Source organism: Talaromyces proteolyticus, assembly GCF_021365285.1.
Source record: "Talaromyces proteolyticus strain PMI_201 chromosome Unknown BGW36scaffold_8, whole genome shotgun sequence".
In the NCBI taxonomy this organism is placed as follows: Eukaryota; Fungi; Ascomycota; class Eurotiomycetes; order Eurotiales; family Trichocomaceae; genus Talaromyces; species Talaromyces proteolyticus.
Genome location: NW_025764284.1, coordinates 92,534 through 110,186, shown reverse-complemented (window position 1 = coordinate 110,186; position 17,653 = coordinate 92,534). Strand labels below are relative to the sequence as shown.

Here is a 17,653-nt window from a genome sequence, read left to right as displayed (position 1 = left end):
GACAGTAACGTCAATTATGGCGACCATAAGGGTGACTATGTCTTAGAGCTATGAATACGAGGAGTTAACGAGGAGTTAACGAGGAGTTCAGACAGGAAGAGGCAAATCAGACCATTTTATCAAGTTGGTCACCTTTTCTCAATATTTATTTTCCACATCGTTTCTCTTCTTTGAAGAGCAAAATTTATCCCACAATGACAGGACTCACGAGGTAGTTTTGTCGGTTGGGTTACCATTGTTACACATTTTCCTAGGGATTGCATATCATTTCATCTCGTTTTGTTGGAAACGATCTTTTGATTTCGCTTTTTATGGAAACTTTCATATCGATACCCTCTTAGCATGCATGCGGTCAGGCTTTATGTTATCGTTATAATAAGTATTAATAATTTTCTATCTCGGTCTCAGTATTCTTATTTAAGATGTCGTAGATTGATATCTCATGAAATATCTTTGCAAAATCGCAGTCCCTCCTGATGTTTGAAATATTCCTGATAAGATATGCATTGACGGTATTCTATTCTTCATACAACATCGAATACCAGGCATTACGCGCAGTTTCAATTCGTGCTAAAGACCATGTAAACTTTATATTTGAGCTTTGAAGCAGTTTACCGGGAAGACTCAGACCCGAATGTTACACTCAAACAAAAATCCACCAATATAAACATACAGACATTAATAGAGTCTCCAAGTTGATTATTCATCTATACTTGCTTTCCATCAGCTATCTATTTCCTTTTTTTGTCATTTTATAGCTCTAAAAATACTGTTGACAGCTTGAGATGACTAATCTCTCCGATGCGGGGAATGCACGCAAGGTGATGCGGGGAGTCCAATTTTCTTATCAACGATAACACCTTCCTTCTAATTACATTCCTCCACATAACTTGACAACATTGCAAATACCGAGTTTGAATTTGAATTTGATATGCGGTCAAAGCTCAAGTCTTAATTGTCTGTTAAAATGGCTCCTACACCGGTGTCAATCCCTGCCTTCGCCCAAGCCCAACTGGACCTTCTTCTCAAGGAACACGAAGCCGAAAAGCTTTCGTCGGCGCTCGCGACCACTTCCACAAACACCGTCTCCCCAGCTACACGGCGCACATTACAAGCAACAGGATACGCGCTCACCGGAATTGCCCTTGTACAATGCCGAACCGGTATGGGTGGTAGGGTTGTAGGCGAGTTTGGTGCCGATGCGGCAGTTTCGTCAGACACAGATGCTGAGAGGGATGGGAAACCGCGACTGGGAACGCATGGGATCCGCGTCGGTGATGTTGTTCGGGTACTTGAAACTGCGTCGTCGGGGAAGAAGGTTATTGGTAATAAAGATTCGTCAAAGGCTGGGTCTTCTTCCAATAATGGAGCTGAAGGGGTTGTCACGAAAGTCTCAGAAAAGAGTCTCTCGGTTGCCTTTGGTCAAAGTGGTGGTGGTGGGGGTGCAAAGGCAGAGGAAGAAGCAGTGGATGATCTTTGGGGTAAAAAGCTTTGGCTGTATGATTCCGTGTGTGGTCCCCATTTCTGAATTGCTAATGATGTGTTTGAATGCCAGTGTAAAGCTGGCCAATGATGTGACACACCGACGTCTTAAGCAAACCATGGAGAAGATGGAGAAGATCCCAGAATCAGACCATACGTATTTTATGCGTGTTCTGTTCGGTCACACAACGCCATCCTCTCCGGATTACGATTCTATAGGCCAACTCGACTTTGTTGATCCTACTCTAAATGATTCACAAAAGGAAGCAATAAGATTCGCACTGGCATCAAAAGAGATTGCCTTGATCCATGGACCACCTGGAACTGGAAAGACGCATACCTTGATTGAGCTTATTTTACAGATGATCAGGAGGAATATGCGAATATTAGTCTGCGGGCCGTCTAATATATCGGTTGATAATATTGTCGAGCGGCTCGTCCCACACAAAGTTCCCATTGTGAGAGTAGGGCATCCAGCTCGACTCCTCCCATCGGTCCTGAATCATTCCCTCGAAGTTCTTACTCAGACATCGGAGGCAGCGGAGATTGTTCGGGACGTGAGGAAAGAAATCGATGACAAGGTATCGAGCATTCGCAAAACCAGGAATGGTCGAGAAAGACGTGAAATATATGGTGATCTTAAAGAGCTACGAAAGGAGTTTCGAGAACGAGAATCGAAGTGTGTTGGAAACTTGGTTACTGGAAGCAAAGTCGTTCTTGCTACATTACACGGTGCTGGTGGTCATCAACTTAAGAATCAGAAATTCGATGTTGTGATCATTGACGAGGCGAGTCAAGCTCTGGAAGCTCAATGCTGGATTCCTCTACTATCCGCCTCGAGAGCAGTACTAGCGGGTGACCATCTGCAGCTGCCGCCGACAATCAAGTCATCCAACCTATCAACCAAGGATAAAATAGGAAAGTCTAAATCTAAAAAAGCGGAAGATGAAAAATTGCCGGTTCTGAAAGGGGTCTCACTCGAAACGACGATGTTCGATCGGCTTCTCAATATTCACGGGCCATCGATCAAGCGGATGCTCACGACACAATACCGTATGCATGAAAAGATTATGAGATTTCCATCTGATGAACTCTATGAGGGCAAGCTCATGGCAGCGGATGCAGTCAAAGAACGTCTACTAAAAGATCTACCATACGAAGTCGAAGATAACGATGATACAAAAGAGCCTCTCGTTTTCATCGATACCCAAGGAGGCGACTTTCCTGAAAAACCTGAAGATGAAGACTTCGCCAAGAAAGAGAGCCTATTAGGGGAAAGTAAAAGCAACGAAATGGAGGCTGCATTGGCCGTGAGACATGTGGAGTGTCTGATTGATGCTGGAGTTAAACCGGAAGATATTGCCGTCGTGACCCCGTACAACGCTCAGGTAGCCCTGATTGCACAATCCTTGAAGGAAAAGTATCCGAGGATAGAAATTGGAAGTGTGGATGGCTTTCAAGGACGAGAGAAGGAGGCGATTGTCGTCAGTTTAGTACGAAGTAATGACAAACGTGAGGTTGGGTTTTTAGGAGAGAAGCGGAGATTAAACGGTATGTGCTTTCTGTTCCTGGGGGATATATGATTGACGATTGGTATAGTGGCTATGACTCGCCCCAAGAGACATCTCTGTGTTTGCGGTGACTCGGAAACCATCAGCAAGTACGTGACATTCATATCTCTTTTTATTCATTTAACGTCTGCGAGTGGTCTTGTCTAATTTTTACAGAGGTAGCAAATTTCTCAAGGACTGGATGGACTTTCTGGAAGAACATGCTGATCTGCGATATCCTGATGCAAGCGAACTGCTTTGAGCTCACCCCCTGTTATGTCTAAAATTATTTCATATCCTCATCCTCAGCTGAAGATTCGGCTACCGAGTGACGACATGACAAGACCATATCAATTGGTATACAGACTAAAGACAATCCAAGTTACAGCTATCCAAGAGATCTTGAGTGAGTTTGCCCTTTCGGCTATATCCCTCCACATATTTGTCTCCCCATTCACCGACGGTGTTGTCATATGTTGTTTCGGGCTTTGTCAGGCATATATTGCACATGACTTGCTTGAGTCCTTTCATGAGTTCTAGACGCGGGAATTCAGCGACAACTTTATTATACTCGTCCCAAGTCAGTAAATTATTAGCGATGCGATCGGGCCCTTGAAAATCGGCCCAGATGCCGTACGAGCTGGCCTGGACTTCGGCCTCCTTATGGAAGACAATGCTGCCGATAGTGTGAAGCGCAATGGCATCCCAAACAAGCTGCAGCCTATGCTTATCCCATTCCTCGGTTACCCCCTCTTTGCGAAGAAAACTGCGAGCAGCATCGGCACCGTCGACTTCGAAACGGCGGTCTTTCGAGATCAGTTCGCCAGTATGGTCCCATCCCAGGTCGTGGAGAATAGCTGCAATAGCATGCGCTTCTCTGTCGCGGTCCTTCAACTCAGGGATTTTGTCGGCAATGATGAACCCGAACAAGAAGGATCGATAGATATGGTTGTAACCATAGTCTTCCAGGTGCTTCCGAGCAAATGCAAGGGCTTTGGTTATCAGGGGCGTGTCTGGAATGGTGACACCGGCCACGACTCGAGTGGGGAGGGCTTGGTCTGTGGCCATTTTTGTGGGAATTTTGCTGTATTATCAGGAGATGATTGTATTCTGGGATTCAATGATGTATTGGCCAAACTTGTTATCGGATGCCTGTAGCACCTGTCAGCTTTGCAGGGATCTGAACCACCCAGTCTATGGGAGACAATGCTCTATTCATCATCCCTGTCCATCTTTCTTCAGGGCACTGCGGGGCTGCGGCGCTAGCTTTTCTTCACTACTGAAAAAAGATAACACGGAATCGGCAACACCCCAATCGTCCACTGGCCTTGCATCAAGTGGTCTGTTGCGTGAACTAGTTGATGCCGAGACCCAGTAGGGATAGTCAGCCCTCAGTTGGCCCTAAGTGGGTGCAATGCCCAGTGTTGGGATCTCTTGATTCGGCGGGGAGATACTGCGACAGTCTCCAAGCGGGTTCGGCCCGCTCCCTAACTGGCCTTTGTCGCCAAATTGTCCATGTTTCCAGCGGGTTTTCAGGAATAGTGGCTTTACCATGTGGTTCCATTGGCCATTACTTCAACTTATTCGCTCATGAAAAGGCATGGACCCCACATAGCACAACTTTGGCTCGCAAAGAACTAGCCTCGATGAAGGCCCTCGGCCGTCTTCCGGGGCTTTCGGCACGTCAAAATTTCAGAAATTCAGAAATTCAGTGGGGTTATCACTTTTCTTTTCTCGTCTTATTCAGTCTCGAAACAGATCACAACTTATAGCGACCGCAAACTTCTATATATATCACAGATCCAAGAAGGAAATACGATAAACGAGTTAACGTTTCACGATTTCGCCGTGGACTGCCGGCCAACAGTTATGACTGGACGGGATGGTGACAGCTCTCCTGCAATCGATGTTGTAAGTGGTCCTTAGACCATCATTGTATACTTTTCATGTAGTCGCTTGCCAAGTCTAACGGCCCCCATAGGACGAGGATTATGAGGGCGACTCCGCCTGGGGAGGAGATGATTCGGCATCGTATGACTTTGACCACATCACCACCCGTACCTATACTCATAACTTTTTAGAGAAACCACGTCGGTGACATCAAGTATTTACAGAGGACTTACTGAAAATGGGCGACGGTGGGATCCCCAGTAGCTTGAAACAAGGCTCTATCAAACACTAATCCGTGCGTTAGATATCAAAGTTATCGTGATCATGACTATTGGTGAGAATTCGGAGCCAAATACTGCGACGATATCAAAGCCTGATGACAATTCATCGATTAGGGGACCTTCGGATGAAAAGCAATTCGAAACTATGGAAGCGGGGTAAAATACGCTATCAACATCTCAAACCAAGTTACTAATGAAGACAGACACTTCATGTATTTGGTGCTCGATTATCACGAGCAGAACAGACTGCATAGAGCTCCAATTGGAGAAGCACCACAGGTATTCATGTCGCCCCGCAAACATTAAAAGAGCAGCAAAGACTGAGTTGGAAATAGCATATTCTTGATATCGGTACAGGAAAAGGGTCATGGGCAATGTATGGCTATATAATCATCTTCTTCGTTAGCCACAACGGTACTAACACCGATACAAGCGATGCAGCAGACACGTATCCGTCGGGTAGGTTGAATTTTTGACCTCAGTTGAATATGTGTCTGATATACGTACAATTGCAGCTACTGTCCGCGGAGTTGACCTATATCCCCCTCCAATTGGGTGGGTTCCACCAAACTGCGTCCTCGAAGTTGACGATGCTCTTCAAGAATGGACATGGCGCGAGCCGTTTGACCTCATCCACATGAGACTTCTACTAGGAGCCTTTACACCAGAAGAGTGGGATAAGGTGTACACCCAGTGTTTTGAGTAAGTCCATAATACGACAATTTGGTATCGACAACCTTGTCAAATTGACTATATCAGAAACCTCAAGCCAGGCGGATGGATAGAACAAGTAGAACTTGACGTGCGTGTCATGTCCGATGACGGCTCACTCCCCGAAGACAGTTTACTCGCTGGATGGGGACCGAACTTTTTAGGATGTGGCGAGCGATCAGGGCGACCACTCAACACGCAGACTACGATGCAAGAAACGATGGAGAAGGCGGGCTTTGTGGACGCCCACGAGAAACTATACAAGTGCCCGATTGGTGCCTGGCCCAAGAATCCGCAACTGAAAGACGCCGGAGCAATCAATCTGGAGCACTGGTCGTCGGGACTTGAAGGGTGGGCAATGTGGTTGCTAACAAAACACGGATCGCCAAAGCCGTGGACCTCAGAAGAGGTCAGGGTTTATGTGGCGAAAGTGCGTTCCGAATTGCAGAACCCGAAGTTACATATCTATCATTATACGTGAGAATGAATCCTCTTTTTCTCATTGAGGTTTATGCTAATATATGGTATAGGCGACGAGTATGGGCGAGGAAGCCATTGAACACTTCATCTCCAGGCAGAAATTAGTTTTTACATTCATCTACATCCTCGACTCGTTGTCCCTCCAAACATCCTCCCTCATTAGTGTTAATTGATATTGATATCCATTTCAGTGAGAAAAACAGAACATTCTAGTAATAATATTACATGACATGCAATAATGCTTATATCCTATCAATCTATGTGCAAAGACCATGATTTAAACAGGGAACGCATTCGACTTCTCCTCAAAATCAGCCATCAATCGAAGTATCCACACGAGATGCAGCTATTCACATATAACCTGCATAACCGCAATCTAAAACACGTATATGTACAAAAACAAAGGAGAGACAATGTGTAGTCTATTAACCCCTTATGTTAGAAATGAAGCTTCCGACTAATAAGTGCGAAAAGAACGCATCAGCAACTTACCAGGTTAATAATAGGAATATCTACAGCTGTACCGGTTGCAAGCAGACACTTCCTCATCGTCATCGAAACAATAATCCATTAGATCTCTCAACTCGCGTCTCGTCGAGCCGCGCACACGATCTCCAAAGGACCGCAGACGGCCTTTACCACAATACCCATACGCTTTCGTTGCGCTGCTATATGTGGCGGGATAATAAGGGTCGTGATAACCCGAATCATAGTCATCATCATAGTCGTGATGTCTCCTCGAGTACCCCGTCACATATGCCGGGATACGTTCGATCGGCATCTCTCTTCTAACCGTTCGAAGACGTCTATGGCTATTGTCGTAACTCGGTGGAGGGTATTTGGAGGAGCGTGCTTGCTGATATCTAGATCTGCTGTGACAGCCTATGATTGGCTGGCCAATCAAGGTCCGTGGCGGATTCGGGGCTGCGATAATGTAGGAAACCATCTTCTTCCTCTTCTTTCTCAACATTGACGGTGAATGAGAAATGGTTTTTTTTTCTCGGGATTTAGTTATTTTTCATATATAAATGATAATTTCAATTCGAATCAATGTGATCTCTGTATTTAGTTTCTACTGCATTTTTCCTATATTGTTGATGTCAAATCTGCTTGTGACTAAGCTCGGTGACTGCTATCATCTGACTCGGGGTCTGTGTGACGGCTGTCATGGGTAATATTTTACAGGCATGTCTCCTGTCGACGATATAACTACTTCTAATTCGGACGGTCAATTGATATCATTCTAATATTTTCATCACGTTTCATCAGTAAATGTCGAAAAGCGAACATGGGAACGAGTGTGCCTTGCAACCATTTGATATCCGTCTTTGTGGTGTAGTTCCATCACGGGACACTCTCCAAGTCCAACGTCTAAAGCCACTTATCGTCTCGCAAAAAGATACGATGAGCAATGATATTTATTCTTGACGAAAATACTTTTCCTTCTTTCTCACATGTCGAAATCGTAGGTGCGGCGTAGAATTATTATTAGGTCTTCAGGATTATTCTACGCGTCTTATAAAGAAGCGGAAGCGCTATCTCTGAATGTTTGGAAGTGTAAAAGCCATATCTGAGACCTGCACTTAAAGATAAATAATGCTATCGGATACATGTATGATGACTGTGGCCTGTCAGTTGTCGATTGTATAAAATTTTTTGCGTTGTTATTCGTCATTCTTAAGAAATGATCAGATACTGACATTTAGTAGGTTTTTTCTTCTCTTCAAATAATGATTTAAATATCCATATAGAAAGAGTTAGGTGCGATGCACATTTTACTCTCTTTATTGCAAAAAATAGAAGACATTCGCCTGGATCAATTCATGTTGTATGAACTGTGCTGAGGAGCGAGCCATCCTTGAACGTGTGACCATTAAACCCATGAAGTCTGGCCTTCTATTCCTATCATCTACGTGGTGTACGAATAAAGGACAGGCATATAATCTTATCATAATAATAGCCATTATAACCTTTGTCACATCTCGATTTTGGAATATGATCCGGTCCCAGAATCAACTAGGATTATCTAGTCGAACTTTAACCATGATTTAATGCCAAAGGCAAAGGTGCTGACGTTGCCTCAGACACGATTAGTACTAGCTTGAGCTTCAAGGCTGTGTTCAGTTGAGCAGCTAAAGATCCACAAATGAAGCATTTACTTTGATCTTTTGTCTTCAACGCGAGAAGCTCTATAGGAAAGTGACAAAAGTTTGAATATAGCACCACCAAAGCGTCTGCATGTGGAAGTTGGTACAGGAGCCATCCCCATTTCAATATAAGACTTCAACTTTTTGCATTATCTACAGGTAGCACCCCCCCCCCAGATCTCTAAATTTAGTCTGATATGAAAAGGCAGAAATTCTTAATACTATATTCAAACTTTTGTCCTCCTAGTGTAAGTTCTGCGGGATAACGCATCTATATCCAAATAGCGGACATAAAACGGACATAAAAAGGACATAAAAGCGGCAGCTGAATAAATAAATCAGAATGAAACCGCCGATAGGCAAGATAATGACGTGGCCAGCCGGTTACACATATCGAGATCAGTTCCCGGATGTGATACAGTTTCCATTGAACAATATACGACGACTTTCCGCAAGCAGTTAGTAAGGGTTGTGTTGGTATGAAACAGCATATCAACAACGATATCGTATCAAGCCAGAAGGAACAGATATTACGTCATCAGTAGGGCGCTACATCAGCATCTCACACCTAACCGGTTCCACGACAATGAATTAGGCGAGATGCTACCCTGCGTGCGTCAGGATTATTGATGATAAAGATCTAGACTCCATAGGCTGTTCCGGCCTGCAATAGCCCAATTCTTGATATCAGTTATAATAAACAATATTATTGTGTCCATAGTCGAGCCAGTATATACCGGAGTTCGGCCTTCTCTGGACTAGCAGCAGCCTCCGGCGTTTCTCCACGCCTTCAGCTAGAGTCGTCATGCTAACTAAGTATCGCAAAGCTTCAAACCCAAAGTGCCCACTTCCAAGCTTTGACCGTCAGAGTCAACTCGGACGAATTGCAGCGGACGGGGTACGGATAATTGATGTCTGACGCATTACAGGCGCGGAACGAACTGCTTAAAGTACAAAGCGGTTCGCTGTAATTAGTCGTGGCTAGACCAGTTCTATTGTCAGATTCCTGGTGGAGTGTTGGCATTTCGGGAGGCCATTGGGCGATGCACCGCAGCCTTAACACGAAGCCACTCCTGCAAGTCAGCAGCATTCCTCTTCAGCCGCTCAACATAACCGGCCGATATGGGTAGAGCACCAGTCACGGGGCAAGGTCTATTCTTCATTTGGTGCCGCACTTCATCACCCTGTTCATCCACCATCTCACCCCTCTCTCTCTCAAAACAGGTTAGAAAAAATATACAACTAAGAAACCAGATTAATCCTTACCAAGTAAGGGTTGTGCTCTTTTTGTTATGGTTGTTAAAATTTGACACCTTCTGTTCATCGGCTTCATTAGCTTGACCAACTTCGTCAGGCCTGCTTAGCCAGAGCACCTATTAGCTCTACTTCGTTTCATGAAGAATTTTTTCTCATCAGTACTTTATCCTTTCACATCTACTATTCTGACCACTGTTCTGTCTGCCTCACCCAAGCCTATCATCTTTATACAGTTGCTACTCGACTATCTCACACAGCTTGATCGTAGGCAAAATGCCTCATGCCTTCACTATCAAAGGGCACGCGTACTTGTTGGAACATGCTTCCATAATAGACCCGTGTCCATCATGATGACAAGAGAGAATACGCAAACAAAACTGCCAAAATAATCCCTACTAAGGGTTGCGATCTATTTGGTATTGTGGTTGAAAGTTTGACATAAGGGCCGGCGGTGTATCTTCGATCACCTACAAACAACGACTAAAACTAGTCGGTGAGGAGTCGATTTCCAGCTCCTTTTCACCAGCCGAGTCAAAAGATCTTGCTCAAGAGACAGGTTCGAGATTCGTTGTGGTTGGTGTCATATCACGTAGCATAGAGGACAATGAGGTCGCAAAGAGCGTCACTCGGCGCTTCGTTGGCACTACGGTGGCTGCGACCCTCTACAAACCTGTTCCCGGCCAGCTACCAATGCGGTTGGTGGCGCAAGTGTACACTGAGCCATCTTGCGGTGCCCGGTGTCTGTATGCTCTCACGGATAAAGGCCCCAGCACGCGGTTGTGCAACGCCCATACCGTCTCCCAAGACTTTGTTTTTTTCTTTTCTGAGTTTCGTACGTTGGCTAGCAGTACTGTTAGTAGACGGAAGGAATGGATACAGCGCGTCCAAGAGTTCATCGCTGCTCTTCATACAGCGGACAGGGTCCCCACTTTTGGGGGGGGGGGGATACTACCTGCTCCGTCATTCTGGGGAATCAAATAACGCTTCAGAGAAGTATACTCGGAGTGTTCGAGGGCATTTGTCAAACCGACCGAGGAACCTCTCAAAAGATTAAAGAGGTTAACCGAGAATGACGACCAGCTTGACACCCCCTTCCAGTCTCTTATTCAGAAGTGGCTATCCATCGAGACCGACCTCACGGAAAAGGACTCGCAATCTCTGTCGACGGAGGTCATAAAAAGGTGGCCAACATGTGAAAGAGTCTTGTCCCCTCATCGACTTTAAGCAGTCGGGCTTTACACAGGCAGATAGAAGTCAATAATTACACGACTTCGAATGAATAATGTTATGATTGTTTTCAAAAAACAGTTTGTGGTCTTGGTTCTCTGCCTAGGTAGCATATGGAGAGTAATGGAACGTGATCAAGTACGTAGGTTTGTACGGCTTCGGTCACCAAGTCCTTGGGTTGTCCAGATATGTGCATTAACGCCTAAGAAGCCTTTTGAAAGTGTCATCATGGTCTTTGGTTGCCATCAAGACTATCATATATGCACGTAACTCGGTCAACCTCTTACTTGTGGGACGAGTATGGAGACGTGTTTTTGAGATTAACGCACCATCTGAAACTAAAGAAAATCATTGAAGTCTCCGGAATAGAATGCAAGGGTGAGTTAATACAATTGAGGTCTCTCCTATACCTACGTAGGCAGCATCGACTTCTGTCGACCTCGGCATCTACTCTTGAATTCACTAACCCTCTTTCACTGACGCTGACGCGATGAAAATTTTCAAGAGCATTGGAATACACCACTCATCGGCACCGATGTGGAGAACCTGTTCGGCATGCTTAATAATAAAAGTAGAGTTTCCACTGAGTAATTCAAAGACTATGGTTTTCATGCAAAGCAGCGGTGCTGGAAGTCACGGATAGCAGAAGAGGTCTGGTTATTCTTCAGACACAAATTTAATATTTATAAAAGTAGCCCCCTAAATTTTATGTATGAGCAGCTTTAGCTGAGATTTACATTCTGATATTCAATCATAAAAGGGCCATGAGGATGATGAGGCAAACTCCCCTACACTGCCAAAGTTATCCTTGTCGCACTATAGTGGCCTGTTAGGGATAGGGACGGATTGTCTCGCCTACCATTACGTAGGGACATCCAAGCCGCAGCAGGAGGACGATCTAAATTCTAAGTAAGCAAGTATGCAAGTAAGCAAGTAGTTAAGCAACAGTTCACACACGCTGCTTTCTAGAAAGCAGATCGAAAGCCAACCATGCAAATATGCAAACATGGCGGTGAATGGGCGGGGTGGAGCCAGCGGGCCATGTGGTGCCGGCGCAGTTTCACGCTACTGGGCTAGTCCTGGTGTAGTTAGCCTGAAGCGACATGGGGCCGCGGTGGACTCAGACAGTCAGACCCGACGCCAAGTGGAGACGATGGGCCAGCTGGCCGCCAGCGTTTGCCGCAGGCACCCCTGCCAGTGGCCTATTAGAAGTCCTTGCTTGGAGTTTACTCCACTATTGATAGGTGAGCCCCACAATGCCACCCTCCTTGCCGAGTCACCCCCTCTTCTCGGCCCACCGACCGATCTCCCTTCCGTGTGTTTGCCAGATCAGTCTGGGTTCTGTCAGGACGTAAGATACCAGCAGGTTGTTAAAATCATCGTCCGGCAACCTCCCCCTTATCTCTGCAAGTCCTATCAAGCTTTCTCTTGTTTTCAGAACGACCAGAGCCGTTGAAGTGGGTGAACTACTGTGCATACAAATCGGGAAGCTCGAGCTGCGCACTAGCCACTAACGCCGTTCTAGCCAGCGCCTAGTGATCAGCAGTCATTTGACTGCTGTGGCCAGGCCACTAAGTCTGACCACCCGGTGTATGCTGACAGGGCAAACTGCCTGTAGCACAGACGCTGTTTCGCCTGCACACTCCCCCTGCAGCTGCCGTCTCCGCTTCCTCCATTGGTCCCCCCCATCTGATATGGACTGATGGACTGGGTATCGTCGTGGCCAGTCCGTGTCAAGTCAACCGAAACATCCATCTCAACCGAGAGCTCCCACGGAGTAACACGCTTCAACCAGCCAGCCCTGCCTGCCCTGCACCCTTGACGGCCCTATCGGGAATTACACTCGTTCTTGTCTTTTCTTCCTTGTCGCAGAGACAAGCTCCTGGCTTTCTTGCCTAGCTCAATCAACGTTCTTTACTCCGTCAATTCCTTGACTGCACGTCCTCTTGACTGTCGTCCGGTATCCTGTCCCTAGCATCGAGAAAGAAAGAATATGGCTAGTTTGTGCATCCTGAGAGAAAGCTTACATATCTCATCTGCATGAATTTCGCCGAGAAGTCCGCCCAGTGCGAATCGTTCCTTCCAAATCCTCGTCCTTGCCGTCTTCTACATCGGTAGCACTTTCGAATACCAACCTCTTTTCATCGGCCATTTCAAATACAATCGTTTTTAAATTCTATTTCTTCGAAGCCCCCAAGCTTTCCGATTTCATTTCTTCGTCTCTCGTTTACAGCAAGATCTCAGACCTCATCAGACCGATTGAATATCATGGATTTCTTTTGAATCCTGGCAGTGTGTGTGACTCAAATACTGGTTCTATATATACGGGAAAGGTGATTGTCAGTGTGCTTCCTCGGTTCCAAATGTCGCAGCTCACTCCGGTTGCCACACCTGGGTCCTCCCGAGTCGGAAGCGGATCTTATCGAGGGGATATGAATATGGCACGGCCGATGCAAATTTTACATAGGGCAGAGGACGGACCAAACTCACAAGTGCTATCCTCTTCAGATCCAACCTTTACCGCACTCCCCGTGCGTCACTTCCGCGACTCCCACTCATCCACAGCTCCCCCGCCGCGAACGCGAGCATACGGAGGCCCTTCATCCCACCACCCTCAAGTCTCTGTCTCTTCAAATGCGTCACACGACTCTCTTTTGCACCGCCGTAGAGGCAGTACCTTGAAAACTGTTATGCGGAAAATCTTTGGGCGGAAGAGGCTCAGTAATTTGGATGGGGACGAAACCGATGAAGGACTCTCGCCGTTAAGATTTGAAAAAAGCGACGTATCTGCCCAGCCTGATCGGACGGCGGTTGTCGGACACCCGCGTACCAATAGCTCACCATCTGCGCCAAATCACAAGAATTCTTTGGTAGTCAGCCGTTTATCCTCTGCGTCCTCGGATAATCTAGCCGCAACAAACTCAGACAGTAGAATCGAGATCCCACCCCAAACGGTTCGACGAAGAGCGACATTGCCTAGCTTGATTTTGTCTGACGACGGTCATATGAAAGAGAGAACCCTGTCACTTATTTCTCCCGTCAGCACGCGGCCCGTTAGTGCGATGAGTGTGATGAGTGCAATGATTCCGCTAGACGAGAAGACAGACAACCATGGGGATGCAGAATCATTTCAGAGCAAAAAGGCTCATCGCCGATCTCGGAGCGCTGACGACTTGAAAAAGCTTGTACGACATCACCGCATGTCACCAATTCAGTGGAGACGAGGCAACAATGAAAAGAACGGTTGGCGAACAAGTGTGCTGGAACTAGAGGGCCGCAATACCGCGGACAGAAACCTTCAGCAAAGCTCGTCTAATAGGTCGAATACTCCGACTTCCAGGGACAAAATTACCCCGGATATTGAAACTAGTGACCCCCCGTCTCCAAATGTACCAGAGTCTGCGCCATTCCACTTTGAGAACCTGATAGCCAGCATGGCTGATCCTGACGCTAGTATAGAGCAGCGAATGACGACTATGGAAGTCAAAATTATGGATCTTGAATTTGCAATTGCAAAGATACAGGGAACTGACTGCGATGCATTTCCAAAAACCGTGAACAATACCCCTGAGAAAGCAAAGGTGTCTGGTACGCCTCACCTATCTGTAGATACTACAGCTGAACCATCATCGGCCGCTAGCGAGACTTCATCGCAGAGCTCGGCGTCTTTTGGCGGAGATGCTCGCCCCATTAGCACGGCGACATTACGACCAAGCATCTCATTCTCTCAGCCACCGCCGCCTTGGTACGGAGGTTCATCATCCTCTCTAAACCTCCACGGCATTTCGATCGAGCAGTATAGCGCTCTTGTTACATTGGTTCGCCGAGAGCAGACTGCGCGGAAAGCACTAGAGAATCAGGTAGCACTATTACAAGAAGAAATGCAGAGCTTCCGGCGCTCTTCCGGCATGCCTGCCTCTCCCCCAGGCACCCTCTACCCCATCCCAAGTCCCGACTCAGACGACGCACGATATCGGAGGCGTCGAGATGCTAGTTCATCGCGCAAAGACTCGGAAACGAGTACAGAGGCTAGAGCTTATGAAGGACGACAATGGGAAAGCCCGCATTATCGTGCCAATATCGAGACTACTTCACGAAACACGGCCGCCAACATGATATGATCTAATTCTTGCCTTGATTCTCTGTCCGTCGACATTACCTTATCTCACCTTATTTTCATGCTTAGCATATACACAGCTCTTCATTTTCTTTCTCCTTCGCATGTCCCGGAGCGGACTCTACTTTTCATATCTCATTCTCATCAAGGTTTGAGACTTGTTTGAATTATCTTTTCAGCGGTGCTATTTAGATACCATTTTCGGAACGGGCTGCAGTTGTCTTTAATAGGAAATCGAGAAATTCACTCTTCAACCACTCTTCAATATTTATCTCAGTGTTGCACGTATGAGCATACTAAATTCTCCATTTCAGGTGGTGGGCTACATCTGAAAGAAAAGGCAGATCTGTTGACCACCGTCTGGCTATCACGACACCAAGCTATCAACCAATGCTAAGTGACTCAGAGAGCTTAATAGGACATGATAATGAGCGGAATCAACCCGGCAGTGCGTATTATACGTGGAGGAAAGGACATTCGTAGGTCAGAATAAGGATCCATGGATTCCGCGGGTCCGGATATTCTGTTGATCCGGAGTTATCGGCAGAAATAAACTTCCCCGCCATAGCATCTTTTTTTTTTTTGTTGCCCCTCTCTTTTGTATCTCTGTTTATTGCAACTGGCGATCTGCCAGGCTTCACAATGGACTCCTCCGCACAGGCAAGATTTGATCTTATACGCGAAAATCTCGCCGAGATCCTTAACCCTGAGCTGCTTGAGAGCATCCTCGCGGAGGGGCGCAACCCGCGTGTGTACTTCGGTAATGACTCACCACCTTCACACTAGCCAGCAATACCAGCTAATATAATCTTTTCAGGCACGGCGACGACAGGAAGACCCCATACTGGCTATTTTACACCGGCGATTAAGATAGCGCAGCTATTAGCAGCAGGATGCGAAGTGGTGATACTCCTTGCCGATGTACACGCATTTTTAGATTCCATGAAAGCGCCATTTGAATTGGTCGAGAATCGCGTCAAATATTATCAAAAGATTATCACAGCAATCCTGGAGGCGGTTGGTGTATCAACAGAAAAGCTTGAGTTCGTGCTTGGGAGTTCCTACCAGCGAAATGTCGACTATGTGATGGATGTTTACCGCTTATCAGCCTTAACCTCTGAGCATGATGCCAGGAAGGCCGGTGCCGAGATTGTCAAGCAATCCAGCAATGCTCCATTGAGCGGCCTTCTCTATCCTATCCTCCAAGTTCTCGACGAGGAGTATCTCAAGGTTGATGCTGAACTAGGAGGTACGCCTCAGCATATCTTTCTTTTATATTCCACCTAACAATAGACAGGTATTGACCAGAGGAAGCTTTTCGTGGCGGCAACGGAGTGGCTACCTAAACTCGGATATCGAAAGGTAAGGCTTCCATAAAACAAGCCAGCATCCTAAAAAATGAGCTAAAAAAAACCTAGCGCGCGCATCTTATTACGCCTATGGTTCCTGGCCTGATGGGAGGCAAAATGAGTTCTAGCGATCAAGGTAGAACCCTAACACCCACTATCTCTCTGTCAGAGCATCCGCTAAAACCGAATAGATAGCAAGATTGACCTCCTCGACCCGCCTGAAGATGTCGCCAAAAAGATCCGCAAATCCAAAGCAGCTCCCAAGATTATTGAAGACAACGGCCTTGTTGCACTCATCGAATTCGTCTTACTTCCTGCAGCCATTCTTAATGGAAAAAAAGAATTCCGTGTGGAACGCCGAGATGCCGAACCCTTGATCTACACAAATATCCAACAACTTAAAGACGATTATACAAACGATATTGTATGTTGATAGGCTTATTCCGAATCAATTTTGATTAAAGCGGGCATACTAACCAAGTATTTATTAGTTAACACCACAACTCCTAAAGCCTGCTGTTGCAGATGCCTTGAACAGCCTTATGGCACCTATTCAAAAAGCTTACCAAGACTCGCCTGAGTGGCAAGAGATCACTCTAAAGGCTTATCCACCTGCAGTCGTACCGAAGAAGCAGAAGAAGGTCAAGGATAAGGGTTCCCGTTACCCAGGAGCTAACGAGAAACAAGAGATTGCAGAGCACCCGAAGGCTTAGATTTACTTATGAACTACTCCATCTGAGTACAATTGTCGATACCTCTCCAAAGTGAAGAGGCTAGCCGGTCACCTTGTCGCGTGGCCCTAGGAACATACACATCGATATATCGTTTGTGTTTAGCACGTTTTATCACAGCCTCGCATACATCACATGATATCAATTGATGCAATTAGCAAAACGCTAATTTACACCTTATTATATTTCCCTTCCTAACTATGTAATCTTTATATTTTTATCTCACCCAATAAATGAGTCGCATTGTTATAGAAATCGATGCTCAGCCAATGAGCTTCCGTCTTTATGATAACGGGAGATCCACTAGCCGGAGACGTAGAACATTTGAACTTGGGGCGGACATCTTAACCATGCCAGCACATTCAACAATCCTAAACCTCCTTCTTCAATAAACAAACTCACTCTCTTTCAATACTCTAAAATCCAACTAA

At 46.1% G+C, this 17,653-nt stretch overlaps 7 protein-coding genes across 7 annotated transcripts; 5 read left to right on the top strand and 2 right to left on the bottom strand.

The window, feature by feature from the left end:
• Positions 1 to 967: 967 nt before the first annotated feature.
• On the top strand, positions 968 to 3,294 carry BGW36DRAFT_299853 (putative DNA helicase; the record flags this gene model as incomplete). Its single annotated transcript, XM_046211570.1, has 4 exons — positions 968 to 1,497; positions 1,556 to 3,033; positions 3,082 to 3,142; positions 3,210 to 3,294. The coding sequence occupies 4 exons, from the start codon at positions 968 to 970 to the stop codon at positions 3,292 to 3,294; spliced, it is 2,154 nt and encodes a 717-aa protein (XP_046070037.1).
• An 88-nt stretch (positions 3,295 to 3,382) lies between these two features.
• On the bottom strand, positions 3,383 to 4,100 carry BGW36DRAFT_398253 (uncharacterized protein; the record flags this gene model as incomplete). The annotated part of the gene is made up of 2 exons (XM_046218390.1): positions 3,383 to 3,456; positions 3,491 to 4,100. The coding sequence occupies 2 exons, from the start codon at positions 4,098 to 4,100 to the stop codon at positions 3,383 to 3,385; spliced, it is 684 nt and encodes a 227-aa protein (XP_046070036.1).
• A 649-nt stretch (positions 4,101 to 4,749) lies between these two features.
• BGW36DRAFT_192569 (S-adenosyl-L-methionine-dependent methyltransferase) lies at positions 4,750 to 6,732 on the top strand. Its single transcript, XM_046209806.1, has 11 exons — positions 4,750 to 4,943; positions 5,014 to 5,063; positions 5,114 to 5,170; positions 5,227 to 5,256; positions 5,318 to 5,359; positions 5,407 to 5,482; positions 5,539 to 5,579; positions 5,637 to 5,662; positions 5,719 to 5,905; positions 5,963 to 6,391; positions 6,445 to 6,732. Exons 1-11 carry the CDS (start codon positions 4,902 to 4,904, stop codon positions 6,497 to 6,499), a joined length of 1,035 nt encoding a protein of 344 aa, XP_046070035.1. The 5' UTR covers positions 4,750 to 4,901; the 3' UTR covers positions 6,500 to 6,732.
• Positions 6,733 to 6,890: 158 nt separating this feature from the next.
• Positions 6,891 to 7,372, bottom strand: BGW36DRAFT_452653 (uncharacterized protein; the record flags this gene model as incomplete). The annotated part of the gene is made up of 1 exon (XM_046221849.1): positions 6,891 to 7,372. The coding sequence occupies exon 1, from the start codon at positions 7,362 to 7,364 to the stop codon at positions 6,891 to 6,893; it is 474 nt and encodes a 157-aa protein (XP_046070034.1). The 5' UTR covers positions 7,365 to 7,372.
• A 2,923-nt stretch (positions 7,373 to 10,295) lies between these two features.
• On the top strand, positions 10,296 to 11,033 carry BGW36DRAFT_192548 (uncharacterized protein). The gene has a single exon (XM_046209805.1). The coding sequence runs from the start codon at positions 10,403 to 10,405 to the stop codon at positions 10,850 to 10,852; it is 450 nt and encodes a 149-aa protein (XP_046070033.1). The 5' UTR covers positions 10,296 to 10,402; the 3' UTR covers positions 10,853 to 11,033.
• Positions 11,034 to 13,388: 2,355 nt separating this feature from the next.
• Positions 13,389 to 15,146, top strand: BGW36DRAFT_398251 (uncharacterized protein; the record flags this gene model as incomplete). Its single annotated transcript, XM_046218389.1, has 4 exons — positions 13,389 to 13,406; positions 13,498 to 13,643; positions 13,694 to 14,613; positions 14,635 to 15,146. 4 exons carry the CDS (start codon positions 13,389 to 13,391, stop codon positions 15,144 to 15,146), a joined length of 1,596 nt encoding a protein of 531 aa, XP_046070032.1.
• Positions 15,147 to 15,784: 638 nt separating this feature from the next.
• On the top strand, positions 15,785 to 17,204 carry BGW36DRAFT_428791 (putative tyrosyl-tRNA synthetase; the record flags this gene model as incomplete). Its single annotated transcript, XM_046220605.1, has 6 exons — positions 15,785 to 15,902; positions 15,960 to 16,391; positions 16,440 to 16,504; positions 16,561 to 16,627; positions 16,683 to 16,915; positions 16,983 to 17,204. 6 exons carry the CDS (start codon positions 15,785 to 15,787, stop codon positions 17,202 to 17,204), a joined length of 1,137 nt encoding a protein of 378 aa, XP_046070031.1.
• Between the last annotated feature and the right edge of the window lie 449 nt (positions 17,205 to 17,653).